General features: G+C 38.1%; 2 protein-coding genes across 2 annotated transcripts; both read left to right on the top strand.

The window, feature by feature from the left end:
• Positions 1 to 3,732: 3,732 nt before the first annotated feature.
• On the top strand, positions 3,733 to 6,352 carry LOC148723781 (beta-4C adrenergic receptor-like). The gene is made up of 2 exons (XM_088733196.1): positions 3,733 to 3,861; positions 5,356 to 6,352. Exon 2 carries the CDS (start codon positions 5,412 to 5,414, stop codon positions 6,303 to 6,305), a length of 894 nt encoding a protein of 297 aa, XP_088589322.1. The 5' UTR covers positions 3,733 to 3,861; positions 5,356 to 5,411; the 3' UTR covers positions 6,306 to 6,352.
• A 3,992-nt stretch (positions 6,353 to 10,344) lies between these two features.
• LOC111327346 (beta-4C adrenergic receptor) lies at positions 10,345 to 12,777 on the top strand. The gene is made up of 2 exons (XM_088733197.1): positions 10,345 to 10,514; positions 11,385 to 12,777. Exon 2 carries the CDS (start codon positions 11,467 to 11,469, stop codon positions 12,349 to 12,351), a length of 885 nt encoding a protein of 294 aa, XP_088589323.1. The 5' UTR covers positions 10,345 to 10,514; positions 11,385 to 11,466; the 3' UTR covers positions 12,352 to 12,777.
• Positions 12,778 to 14,273: the final 1,496 nt, after the last annotated feature.

Here is a 14,273-nt window from a genome sequence, read left to right as displayed (position 1 = left end):
CATTTGAAACGAGAAGATTTAAGAACATGTTGGGACAGGTGACGTAACACTACTGAATGAGGTTAAGGGGCAACAAAAATGGGCTTTATTCCTGAGACCTTTTTGTTTCTTGCTGCATAGTAATGCGTCGAACACCTATAGCTAACAAAAACGTTTCTCTGTGGACTTAGTTTATCTCTGGTGGAGATCGAAAAATAACTTTAAAGTTAATGTTCTTTGCCAGCTTTTTCGTCAATTTTTCCTCCTTTTGTTGTTTTTGCCAAGTTTTGTTTCCCTTTCGCATAAGTACACTGATACGACTTGATTGCATAACTTGCGCCGTACTTTTTGGATAATCTCTCAATCAAAATTAGTCCAAATTCTTGGAAAAGGGTAATTTACTACACGGTTATAGAGCGCGATTGTTGTCTGTAATTTTCTCGGAATTATGTCAAACACTGAAGGAAAGTGGTAAAGATGTTACGCAAATTGGCATTAACAAAACCTGTCTGCCTCGTGCTTCAATTCATAGCATTGTGTTTAAGGAAAAACCTAAACATTCTCTTGTGGACCTTTTTTTTCTTCTCTGAAGGAAATTTCAAAAGAAGGATAAAAAGTTATTTGTTAGCTACTGCCATTTTTGGTTTCCTCTTTTTTCCCGTTTTTGCTTAATTCTCTTCTCTCTCGTACCTGTGGTTTATCCTGTTATCAAAATAACTCCGAATTCTCTGAGAAGGATTAGTTGTCACGTGGTTATGGAGTGCGATTGTTTTCTGTAATTTGTTGAAATCATGCCATTAGAAACAAAAGGGTTTAAAAAAGTGTTAAAACTAGAGACGCAACACAGCTGAATGAGGTTAAGGGGCAACCAAAATGAGCGTTATCATTGAGACCTGTTGGCTCCTTTCTGCGTAAAAATTTATTGAAAAACCAACGGAAACATTTCGTTGAGGCCGTTTTTTCTCTCTGGTGGAGATCGAAGGAGTATTTTAAGTTTTCTGTTAGCTACTGCGTCTGTTTCTTCCTCCATTTTTGTTTTCGTTTAGTTTTGTTTCTCTTTAGCATTAGTTGCACCCAGCTTTTTGGATTATCCTGTTAATCAAAATACGTCCGAATTTTTGGAAAAGAGTTAGTTGTCACACTGTTATAGAGCGCGATTGCTGTCTGTAATCTCTCGAAATTATGTCATTAGAAACAGGACAATTGTAGATGTTAAGGTTAATGACGCAATACTGAAGAAAAGAGGTTATAAAAATGGCATGAACGAAAACTGTTTGCTTCTTTCTTCATAGGAATGTGTCTAAAGACCAACCAAAACACCTGTGCACCTCGAGCTCTTTTTCTTCTCCGAGGGAGTTCGAAGAAGGATCTTGCGTTACTTTTTAGCTACTGCGTCAGTCGTTTTTCTCCCGTTTTATTTCGCTTAGTTATGTTCGTTTCTCGCATTAGTACCCTGATTCTACGATATGCATAGCGTGCGCCATACTAGCTTATCCTCTAACCAAAATAACTCCGAATTCTTGGAAAAGTCTTAGTTGTGACGATATTATCGAATATCGGATTAAAAGAGGGCGACTGTTACCTGTGAATTGTTGAAATCATGCCATTAGAAACAAGAGAATTTTAAAATATGTATAGACTGGTGATGAAACCTATCAAAAAGAGGTTAAGGGGCAGCCAAAATGGGCATTTTTAAAAACAGTTTGCTGCCGGGCTCGTAGCAATGTGTTGCAAGACCAACAGAAACATTCCTTAGCGGACATTTTTTCTTCTCTGAAGGAGGTCGAAGAAGGATTCTACTTGGTAGCTACTGCGTTTGTTGCTACTTCCGTTTCTCTTTCCCTACTTTTGCTTCTTGTTCGCATTAGTGCTCTGATACTTTTATAACACTTGGCGTGCGGCGTGCCTGTTGGATTATCTTGCTATCAAAATAATTCCGAATTCTCGGTGAGGAATAGTTTCCACCCTGTTATCGAATATCGCTAAATCGAGGATGAAAAGTGCGATTGTTGCCTGAAATTTATTGAAATTAAACTAAATTACCATAAGAAACAGGGCGAATGTAGACCATATTAAGGCTGGTTGCGTCACACTGCTGGAGAGGTAGTTTGCCGAATTGAAAACCACTTGCGAAGTAACAAGTTGAAAGAGCAACTAAAGTAGGGCAATTACACTACAGCATGGTTTTGCTTATATTTAAGACAGTCATTGCAAACCAATTCGAGTCCCTGAGCCAAACTTTAATAATTGAACCCGGGCATTGTTCTGGCTGCAACATAACCAAGGTGAAAATGAATTATCAGAGGCAAGAAGAAAGGCCATTAGTACTAAGAAAGCCTAGTTGTCGCGGAGTAATCGAGTATTGCTAAAACGGGTTTAAAAAGCGCGATTGTTGCTTTTGAATTGTTGAAATTAATCCATGAGAAACAGGATGATTGTAGAACATGCTAACACATAACACTGGCGAAGGGACATTAAGGAGTTGCCAAAATGTGCCGTATTCAAAATTGTCTGCAACACAAATGTCCTAGTATATTATCGTAGACATAAAAAAGGGCCATCGGTTGTTAGAGGGCTTATTTGTCACGGAGTTAGCGAGTATCGCTAAAAACAAGGTTAAAAAGCGCGATTGTTGCTTGTAAATTGTTGAAATAACTCCATAAGTGACAAGCGATTGTAGAACATGTTTAGACTGGTTCGTAACACTGGTGAAGGTAAATTAAAGAGTAGCCAAAATGCACCGTATCAAAAACCATCTGCGTAGGAATAAGTTGAAAGAAAAACAAAGTAAAAAAGGGTCAATTAACTACTAGTCTTGCTAAATTTAAGAGCAAAGACAAAAACAAAATTATACCCACTACAGGCCATAATGCGTGCGGTGCATAAACAGTAACAAAAGTAATTCCATGATTTATTTCCTTTTTCTTCAAATCCTCTGTTACTTCGGGGAAAAAGAATAGAACTACAATGAAAGGCAAAGTCATGGCACACTTAACTGCAATAAGAAAAGATGAAATCCTTACCGACTACCTCTGCTACTGATATTTTTTTCTATAACGTTCCTATTTCTCCCCCTTTCCCTCAATCAATGCTGCCTGGTGTTAAAATATGGTTTCTCAATTCTTAAAACAATGTTTGAGGGAAAATGAGAGGCTTTCAAGTAACTTAGGGGATATTTCTTTTTATCACATGATGCCAACTACTCTTGCCTCACTTTGTTATTATTTTAATGAGGTCTGGGGCGAGTAATCCGGTTTTGGTTCTCTGAATAGTTTTTTCTTTTTTTTTTATCAATCACGCTTATCCAAAGGAACACCCACTGCACTTGATCTTAATTATATCTTAGTTTTCTTCGAGGAATAATTTGAAATTGGACGTTTTTAAAATTTTCTTTTTCTAAAAAAGAAATTTGTTTAGTATTCCAGGGTAGGCAACGCTGAGACGGTGAGACTAAGCCGAAAGCAGAAAGTAAATAACCATTCAGGTATTAGATTAACTAATCACTGGCCTGTATAAACAGCAATAAAAAACAACTGACAATAAAATGCAAATTCACCAGAGCTACATGCCTAACATGGTAAAAGGGCACTTAACCCTGCCTTAACCCTCGTCTAATTAATCCCGATTCTTTTCAGTAACGCGAAATGTTCTTGGTTTTCCAATGCTAGTAAAAACAAACATCATAGCAGATTATCAAACGAGAACATCAAATAGGGCTTTTAAAAGGTCGTAAAGGGCCGAAAAAAAAACACACAAAACAACCACGGCGAGCCGAGCGGCCCCAAAAAGCCGAAAGATAGTCAAAGACATAGTCACGTGTCGTGAACAACAAAAAACACACGTCAATTCAAAGGGATTGAACTGTCAACATGGTGAAACAAGGTCAGCACGAAATCACCTACATTATTGAATTGAAGTTATGTGGCAGTGAAAGATAAGTTCACGCTGCGTGGTGCTGAAGTTGTTCTCTGGAACTCACGAAATTGTCTAAAATAGTTCGCCATGGTGCTCTTGCGTAAAATCTCAGTAGCGGTGATCGCCAGTTCAGTGATATTTCTACTATCGATGAATCTTTCCTCATTTCGGTATTGTCAATGTAAATTAATTTAGGCCGCCTTCCTTGTCGCCCATTGAGCTGAATTCGACGAAATCATTACCAATACATACACTAGACTAAAGCACCTGTCGATATCTATCTGAATAAAGGAGTATTGGCCAACAGCCAACGCTAACCAATTCATTGAGCAAAACCTTAATAATTGAACACGAATTTTGTTTTGGCTGCAACACATCTCAGAAAATTATCATAAAGATGAAAAAAAAAAAAAAAAAAAAACCATCAGTCAGTCAGAAGGAGTTGTCAGGCATCAGTCAAGTGGTTCTTTAAAATGTCGAAAGTGATGGAGAGCATCGATGCAAGGCCCATTTTCCTCAAGATGAAAGATATTAAATTCATTTGGGATTTGTAGTTCTTTTTCTTTTTTTTTTTTTTTTTTTTTTTTCTAATAGAAGTTGGCAACAAAAGACTTTTCCCAGGAGGTCAAAAGCGATATTTGGCTTTAGTCCATGAGGCGACTCTCCTATAGGGCGCGCAAGAGTTGTAGTATTTGTCGGATGATCTGTTATTATGGACTCATTCCCGATATGACTCTCCTCAAATAACGTGGAAAGAGGTCTAAGCGAACCACTTTGCCACATTACCAGAGTGGATGCACGTGTGAATGAATAATTCATTCCTAAATAAAGGTGTATAGCATGGGAGGGACCCGGTCTTGTTAACTCTTTATATAATGTTTTATATATATTGTGAAATACTACATGGTTTTGGCAACGTATGAATCTGTGCGTCATTAATTTCTAACGCTACTAACACAAAGTGGATCTTGTTATAAAATTGAGCATCTCCTGGGAGAATTTAGTTTCGGCAGTAACTGTGCCAGTTTATTCTGCTCGTCCTTTGAATTTACTACCTGTCGACTTTAGATTTGTTTCTTTGTTTCTTTGCTTTTTTAAGGACTAAAATCTAACAACCTTAGGAACTTTTAAAAAAAAAATTCTCAGCGGTGGCTTTGCAATCATTGGACATCTATTTTTTTTTTTTTTTTTATCTTCTTGGACCCAAGCATAATGTAATGTTTTTATTAAAAACTGAGAGATCCTAAAGTTTCTTTCATAACTTGAGCAGGTGTTTGCACAAGGACTTGATTCGTTCTTCAATATGATTTTTAAACAGGTAGCTTTTCATTTTCCAAGGCCATTATCGACAGTCTTCAAAATTAGCATAGAGATATGACTCGATTGAGTGGATGATGTTTCCTAATATAGAAAGTTAAGTTGTCAACTACAATTTTCTGAATTAGATTGGTTTCGATTTAGGAGCAGAACAAGGAAACCGAAAGTCATTCTTGGTGGGCCTTTCTCGTAAAGTTTAGATGCTGCTTATGGCGGAAGTTGACTCGTGTTCTCATTCTCCTAATTTGTCACACTCTTGGCGTGTGTTATTTATATTCCTCAATGCTATCTCCGGCGTGATCGCTCTCGGTGGAAACTCGATCATACTGCTGTCCATTTATAAAGTGCGTTCTCTACGATCGAGACCTTCCAATATCTTCATTGCGTCTTTAGCTTCTTCTGATGCTTTGGTAGGCTTGTTGGTGTACCCGACATACATCATCTTAACCACAAAAAACTTATGGTTCGGCCGAAATGTGGTGTACAAGATAGAGAACTTCTTGTGGATTCAGAGTTTGGCAACATCAACGTATACTCTGTGTGCCATAAGCGTCGATAGACTAATCGCAGTAACACTCGCAATTCGCTACGGAGACATGGTGACCAAAGGCCGTTGTTGGTATGTAGTCTTTTCAATTTGGATCTCTTCCTTCTTGTTAGCGTGCTCGGCGATGTTTAATCACAGCACTCACACCGCGTCTATTCTGTGGTTAACATGCCTTGGCTTGACTTTCGTTCTGCCCTTCGCAATCATAACGTACTGTTACGCTCTCATATTTCGAGCTGCCAATGAACAAAAAAGGAAGGTCATTTATCTTAATCCGGCTGAGGCAATTGAAATGCTTAAAAACAAGAAAGCCGCTTGGACTTCAGGAATAGTGATCGGTATTTTTTTCATAACATTTTTTCCAAACGTAGTGTTTTCGTCTATAGATGTAGCCACCAAGGATCGTTGTGAGAAGAATCAGGTCTACCGTCACTGGTTATGGGGAATTTTCTTGGCTTTCAGCAGTTCAGCTTGGAATCCTTTCGTTTATGCCGCAAGGATCAGGGAATTCAGGCATGCGTTTAAAAAAATTGTCATATTTAATTAAGAGCCACCTTACTTCACTTGTTTGGGAAATAAATTGTTGTAAGCTGTTGTCCTTGATAAAAGAGAGAACATAGTAATTATGTGAAAAAAAAAAAAAAAAAAAAACGTTCACTTAATTTCAGTTCTTAAAATAACTACGTTCTGTTAATGTTCCCGTCTAGCATCGTTTAAGCTGAAGGTCATCAATATAAAGGCAGACAAATTAACCGAAAGATTAGTAATTATGAATTTAACACCAAAAGCAGACCGAATCCACCTTCACAGACACATTTCACAGACATCTTTAGACGTATTTACATAACAACCGGTCTTTGTTAGCCAATATTTATAACTTGCACCTAGGTAAGTGCTTACGGTCCTTGTTGTTTGCAGTCGCCTCACATGCTGACAAACGTCAATAGATAACGATCCTTACAACACAATCTTTTTGGAAAATTGCTTTTTTCTCGTTATACACATGGTTACATTCAATCTTAGTAAGTGTGATTGTCGGTCGTGAAGCATTCCCTTGTGGACATTTTTTCTTCTATAAAGGAAATGAAAGAAGGATTCTACTTGGTAGACACCGTGCTTTTTCTACCTCCGTTTCTCTCTCCCTACTTTTACTTCTTGTTCGCATTAGTACGTTGATACTTTGATAACACTTGGCGTGGGCCGTGCCTGTTGGATTATCTTGCTATCAAAATAATTCCGAATTCTCGGTAAAAGAATAGTTGCCACGCTACTATCGAGTATCATTAAATCGAGGATAAAAAGCGCGATTGTTTCCTCTAATTTATTGAAATTGAACTAAATTATCATAAGAAACAGAGCCATTGTAGACCATATTAAGGCTGGTTGCGTCACACTGGTGAAGGGAAGTGGTTTGTCGAATTGAAAACACTTGCGAAGGGACAAGTTGAAAGACCAAAAAAAAAAAAATAGAGCAATTAACTACGGCATGGTTTTGCTTATATTTAATGCAGTCATTGTAAACCAATTTGAATCCCTGAGCCAAACCTTAATAATTGAACCCGGGCCTTGTTTTGGCTGCAATATATCGCAGGGCCCAGTAAAATGAACTATCATAGACATGAAAAGGGCCGTCAGTTGTTTTGCTAAAACGGAGTTAAAAAGCGCGATTGTTACCTGTAGACTGTTGAAATTGATCCATAAGAATCAGAGGGATTGTAGAACATGTGAACACTACCGTACATAACACTGGTGAAGGGATATTAAGGAGTTGCCAAAATGTGCCGTCAAAATCGTCTGCAACACATCCTAGTAAATTATCGTAGACATCAAAAAATGACCATCGCTGGTTTGTCAGAAGGCTTATTTGTCCCGGAGTAATCGAGTATTGCTAGAAACGAGGCTAAAGTTAAAAGCGCGATTGTCGCGCGTAAATTGTTGAAATAACTCCATAAGAAAGAAGCGATTGTCAGGAACATGTCCAGACTGGTTTCGTAACACTAGTGAAGGGACCTCAAGGAGTAGCAAAAATGTGCCGTATTCAAAACCGTCTGCGCAGGAATGAGTTGAAAGAATAACAAAATTACAGGAGGGTCAATTAACCACTGGTCTTGCTAAAATTTAAGAACAAAAGACAAAAACAAAATACTGCCCACTACAGGCCATAATGCGTGCGGTGCATAAACAGTAACAAAGTTCCATAATCTATTTCCTTTTTCTTCGGATCCTCTGTTATTTCGGAAAAATAATAGAACTACAATGAAAGGCAAAGTCATGCGAACTCAACTGTGATAAGAAAAGATGAAATCCTTACCGACTACCTCTACTACTGATATTTTTTTCTATAACGTTCCTATTTCTCCCCCTTTCCCTCAATCAATGCTGCCTGGTGTTAAAATATGGTTTCTCAATTCATAAAACAACGTTTGGGGGAAAATGGGGGACTCTCAAGTAACTTAGGGATATTTCTTTTTATCCTGCCAACTACTTTTGCCTCAAGCTGTTGTTATCTTAGGGAGGTCAGGGGCTGGTAATTCGGTTTTGTTTCTCTGAATAATTTTTCATCACTCGCAATTATCCAAAGGAAAACTCACTGCAATTGGTCTCAATGAGATTTTAGTTTTCTTTGAGGAATAATTTGAAATCGGACGTCTTTAAACTTTGCTTTCCTAGAAAAGATATTTGTTTCGTATTACAGAGGAGCCAACGTGCCGGTGAGAATCATTAGAAAGAAGAAAGTAAACAGCCATTCAGCTATTAGAGTAACTGACCTGTATAAACAGTAATAAAAAACAATTGACGATAAAATGCAAATTTACCAGAGCTAAATGCCTAACATAGTAAAAGGCACTTAACCCTGCTTAATGCCTCGTCTAACTGATCACGAATTTTTTCAGAGACACGATCGAAATGTTCTTGGTTTGCCAATGCCAGTAAAAACAAACATTTAAATGCGTGGCAGATTATCAAACGGGAACATCAAATAGGGCTTACAGGTCTTGAAGGCCCGAAAAAACAACAACAACAACAACAACAAAACAAGAACGGCGAGTGGCCCCAAAATGTCGAAAGATGGTAAAAAACGTTTTCACGCGTCGTGAACAACAAAAAACACATGTCAATTTAAAGGGATTGAACTGCCAACAGGGTGAAACAACATCAGCACGAAATCACCGTCATTTTTAAATTGGAGTGCTGTGGCGGTGTGGGAAGTTAAGTTCTTGCTGTGTGGCGCTGAAGTTGTTCTCTGGAACTCATAAAATTGTCTTAAATAGTTCGCCAAGGTGCTATTACGTAAAATCTCAGTAGCGGTGATTGCCAGTTAAGTGATAATTCTATTATCGATGAATCTTTCCTTATATCGGTAATTGTCAATGTAAATTATTTTAGGCTTTCCTCGTCGCCCGTTGGGCTGAATTCGACGAAATCATTCCTGATACATAGTCGGATACAAGGACAATTTAAAGGCAACCTCGTTACGGGATTTCTAAAAAACTTGCCCTTCTCATTTTCAAAATGTAATTTTTACGCAAACACTCTTGTAGGTTATAGAATATCTTCAATTTGTATCCAAAGTACAGGGAAAAATTGAGCGATGAAAGACCGTCCGTTGCGAAAAAATGTACCAAAAACTGTTGTTTTGAGTATGAAAGCGATTTTTCAAGAACGATCCTCTGAAAACCCCGAAACCCTTACACTTCCTCACGCGCGGTAATTGAAAGATTAGTCTTTCCTGCAATAGAATTCTTTTAAATTTTGTAAATTGCTCAAAAGAAATCGCTATTCATTTCAGTTTGAAAATCGTAAGTCGATGGGATGATGTCTGAGGTTATTTCAATAGTTTTGTCAGTGGTCCATACTACTCTATACATTACCTAAGGTGCTGACATGGACAATTTGTTCAACAATCAAGAGCTTTGCTGCTTGTTGGTCAATTCCTTTCTTCTCATGATCCTGATTAGTTATTCGGGGTCGATATTGTAAGGAGAAATTAGATGCTAGTCACTCATTAAGGTTAAAGGATTACAAAAATTAAGATCCGAATACCATATTAATTTTCGCCGAATTCCCCGCCAGAATTATTCAGCGTGCGAGTCTGGCAAATTTCGATTCGATTTTTATTTCCCTTTTAATCCTCTGTCTTCCTGTCATTTTTCCTTAATTTCCCTTAACTTTTTCGTCTCTGTTTGCTCGTTACCTTAGCACCGACTCTTCTTTCGGCTGTCAAATGACAATTCATTTTACTATCCTTTATTTCTTTAACAGGATGTCATGAAAGGCAGACGATTGCCTTCATATTGAATGCGATGATTTATTACAGGCCATTATCGCCAAACTAAATTTAAAAAAAAGCAATAATCATTTTCCGCATCCAATAAATTTTATCGCAATTATATAAAAACTCCAGGTTTTTTCTGTCATGTACCATTTACTCAGCTATTATTTTTTTCTTTTTTCCTTTACTCACATTTGAAGGAAAACGTTTTTAAGCAACTAGACTAAAGCACCTGTCGATATCTATCTGAATAAAGGAGTATTGCCCAACAGCCAACACTAACCAATTTATTGAGCAAAACCTTAATAACTGAACACGAGTTTTGTTTTGGCTGCAACACATCTCAGAATATTATCATAGAGATGAAAAAAAAAAAAAAAGCAGCTGTCAGAAGGGGTTGTCAGGCATCAGTCAAGTGGTTCTTTAAAATGTCAAAAGTGATGGAGAGCATCGATTCTAGGTCCATTTTCCTCAAGATGAAAGGTATTAAATTTATTTGGGATTTGTAATTTTTTTTCTTTTTTTTTTTTTAAATTGAAGTTAGTAACAAAAGACTTTTTCCATGATATCAAAAACGATATGAATAGCAGTTTGGCTTTAGTCCCCGAGGCGACTCTCCTATAGGGTGCGCGAGAGTCACCGTTTATCGGATGATCTGTTATTATGGACTCATATTATATTCTCATAGGGCTCTCCTCAGCTAAAATGGGAACCACTTTGCCACATTACTGGAGTGGATGCACGTGTGCAGGACTAATTCATTCCTAAATAAAAGTGTATAGCATGGGAGCTACCTGGTCTTGTTAACTCTTTACATGATGTTTTTAGTGTTATATACTACATGTTTTTGGCAATGTATGAATCTCTGCGTCATCTATTTCTAACGCTATTAACACAAAGCGAATCTGGTTATAAAACTGAGCATCTCCTGAGAGAACTTAGTTTCGAGATTACATGTGTCCAGTTTATTCCGCTCATCCTTTGGATTTATAACCTGTCGACTTTCGATTTGTTTGTTTGTTTGCTTGTTTTTTAAGGAATTATATCTAGCAACGTTAACCTTGGCAAATTTTAAAAAAAAATTCTCAGTGGTGGCTTCGCGGTGGACGTCCGAGCACAATGTAATGTTTTTATTAATGACCGAGGGTTCCCGAAGTCTCTTTCGTAACTTGAACAGATGTTTGCTCAAGGACTTGATTCGTTTTTCAATGTGATTAGTAAATAAGCAACTTTGCATTTCCCAATACCATTATTAACAATCTTCAAAATTAGCATAGAGATATGACTCGATTGAGCGTATGATGTTTCCTAATATAGAAAGTTAAGTTGTCAACTACTATTTTTTTTATTTAGATTGGTTTCGATTCAGGAGCAGAACAAGGAAACCGAAAATCACTCTTTGTGTGCCTTTCTCGTGAAGTTTGGTTTGCTGCTTATGGCGGAAGTTGACTCGTGTTCTCATTCCCCTAATTTGTCACACTCTTGGCGTGTATTATTTATATTCCTTAATGCTATCTCCGGCGTGATCGCCCTCGGTGGAAACTCGATCATACTGCTGTCCATTTATAAAGTGCGTTCTCTGCGATCGAGACCTTCCAATATCTTCATTGCGTCTTTAGCTTCTTCTGATGCATTGGTAGGCTTGTTGGTGTACCCGACATATATCGCCTTAACCACAAAAAACTTATGGTTCGGCCGAAATGTGGTGTACAGGATGGAGAACTTCTTGTGGATTCAGAGTTTGGCAACATCAACGTATACTCTGTGTGCCATAAGCGTCGATAGACTAATCGCAGTAACACTCGCAATTCGCTACGGAGACATGGTGACCAAAGGCCGTTGTTGGTATGTAGTCTTTTCAATTTGGATCTCTTCCTTCTTGTTAGCGTGCTCGGCGATATTTAATCACAGCACTCACACCGCGTCTATTCTGTGGTTAACATGCCTTGGCTTGACTTTCGTTCTGCCCTTCGCAATCATAACGTACTGTTACGCTCTCATATTTCGAGCTGCCAATGAACAAAAAAGGAAGGTCATTTATCTTAATCCAGCTGAGGCAACTGAAATGCTTAAAAACAAGAAAGCCGCTTGGACTTCAGGAATAGTGATCGGTATTTTTTTCATAACATTTTTTCCAAACGTAGTGTTTTCGTCTATAGATGTAGCCACCAAGGATCGTTGTGAGAAGAATCAGGTCTACCGTCACTGGTTATGGGGAATTTTCTTGGCTTTCAGCAGTTCAGCTTGGAATCCTTTCGTTTATGCCGCAAGGATTAGAGAATTCAGGCATGCGTTTAAAAAAATTGTCATATTTAATTAAGAGCCACCTTATTTCACTTGTTTGGGAAATAAATTGTTGTAAGCTGTTGTCCTTGATAAAAGAGAGAAATAGTAATTATATGAAAAAAAAAAAAACCTTCACTAAATTTCAGTTCTTATAATAACTGACGTTCTGTTAATGTTCCCGTTTGGCATAGTTCAAGCTGAAGGTCATCAATATAAAGACAGAAAAATTAACCGAAAGATTAGTAATTATGAATTTAACACCAAACGTAGACGGAATCCACCTTCCCAGACATATTTCACAAACATCTTTAGACGTAATAAATACTGGCTCTCTTTGAGAGCCAGTATTTATAACTTGCATCTAGGTAAGTGCTTGGGGCCCTTGTTATTTGCAGTCGCTTCACGTGCTGACAAACATCATTAGATAACGATCCTTAAAACACGATTTTTTTTTGGAAAATTGCTTTTTTCTCGTTACTCATATGGCTACCTTCAATCTTAGTGGGTGTGATTGTCGGTCGTGATGCAACAATGATTGCTTCACGCCCCGACCACTGATTGAAATTCCCCGTGGGTGGGGGTTGCGGTTTGTGTCAATTTTTGCAGGATATATACCACTGGCCTTTCAAAACCATCCCTACCCTATTATTGTATATTCTGTATTCAAGTATAGACCACATCTCAGTTACTTTTGAGCAAACGTAACAACTTTCTGACCGCGAAACTTCCCGTTTTTACCTATTTATTAGAAATTCATTAGCCCCCCAAGAAACCCGAAAATGTGCAATTCTTTTGACAATACAAACCCATCGCTGTCAATCCAAAAATGAAAATGCGACGCCATCAAAAGGCACATCCCCACCAGCCTATTATTAAGAAATACTCCCCCACTCGGGTAGAAAGTAAACATTTCAAATGCACTGTCATAATGGTCTTCTTAGCTGTCGCCAGACAACATTTCGTTGTGAGCAGCAAAAACGTGCTCGGCTATCGCCTCGAGCGACTCTTACGCTTCTTTCGTGCTTAGCAACCTCCCGCGTGCATCCATAACTCAATAGTGTACGCTGTGGTGTTTACCATTTGCTAATTATAAAGAAACACTGGCAGATGGAACTACAAACAATTTGAAAGGAATTAATAAAGTTTGCGACATCCCTCTGACACCTTTCCGTCGTTCATCCGTTTTCTTATTCGAGCGCTTTCCAGTTCGTTTACCTGGGCTTGAGTCCATGGTTTTTTCATTTCCTCCTCGATATTTAGTTCATTTGTAATATTCTGAATTCCTTGATTCGCACACTCGTTCTTGTATTCATTTTTTTTTCTTTCCTTTGATCATTTCCCCCGAGAACACTTTTTACGCGATGTATTTAATCCTTCAATTGAATAAATTCAATCATTAGTGGTTTCATTTACCTCTTTATTAATTTTTACTTTGTACGTGCGTTCATGCCATCCATGTCCAGTACCACGGCTCATAACGACTCGTAAAACTGACTTGTCGATCCTTACGGATCGTCAAATGTATTCACGAGTCATAAGTCCGTGAATCCCTTTAAAGCTTTAGCCCGGACGGTTCAACGATCCGTACGATCCGTACGGATCGTCTGATGTTTCACAAGTCAAAGTTTTTCAGTCGATCCGTGAATCTCGCAAGAGAGACTTCGAGTCTCTCTAGCCATGACGCGGTGTGGCGACTCGTAAGTGCAAGAGTGTTCTCCGTTCTACTAAAAAGCGCTGCAAGAAGTGCACGAACAAGAAGATTATTTCCCGTTTTAAAAGCAACACGCCAAGTGCACAAACATCAAGAGTTTTTTCGTTCGACTAAATAGCACCGCATGAAGTGTACGCGTAACAGGAGTATTTCTCGTTCTAAAAGTACCGCGCGAAATGCACACACAATAAGTGTATTTCGCGCTCTACTAAAAAGCACCAAGCGAAGTGCAAAAAAAAAAACAA

This window comes from Stylophora pistillata, chromosome 9 (assembly GCF_964205215.1).
Source record: "Stylophora pistillata chromosome 9, jaStyPist1.2, whole genome shotgun sequence".
Taxonomy (NCBI): Eukaryota; Metazoa; Cnidaria; class Anthozoa; order Scleractinia; family Pocilloporidae; genus Stylophora; species Stylophora pistillata.
The sequence above is the reverse complement of the archived record's forward strand: the minus strand, read 5'-3'. Positions and strand labels throughout refer to the sequence as shown.

What these genes read in the sequence shown, in the direction of transcription:
- LOC148723781 (XM_088733196.1), top strand. Translation starts at nt 5,412, where the DNA reads ATGCTGCTTATGGCGGAAGTTGACTCGTGTTCTCATTCTCCTAATTTG.
- LOC111327346 (XM_088733197.1), top strand. Translation starts at nt 11,467, where the DNA reads ATGGCGGAAGTTGACTCGTGTTCTCATTCCCCTAATTTGTCACACTCT.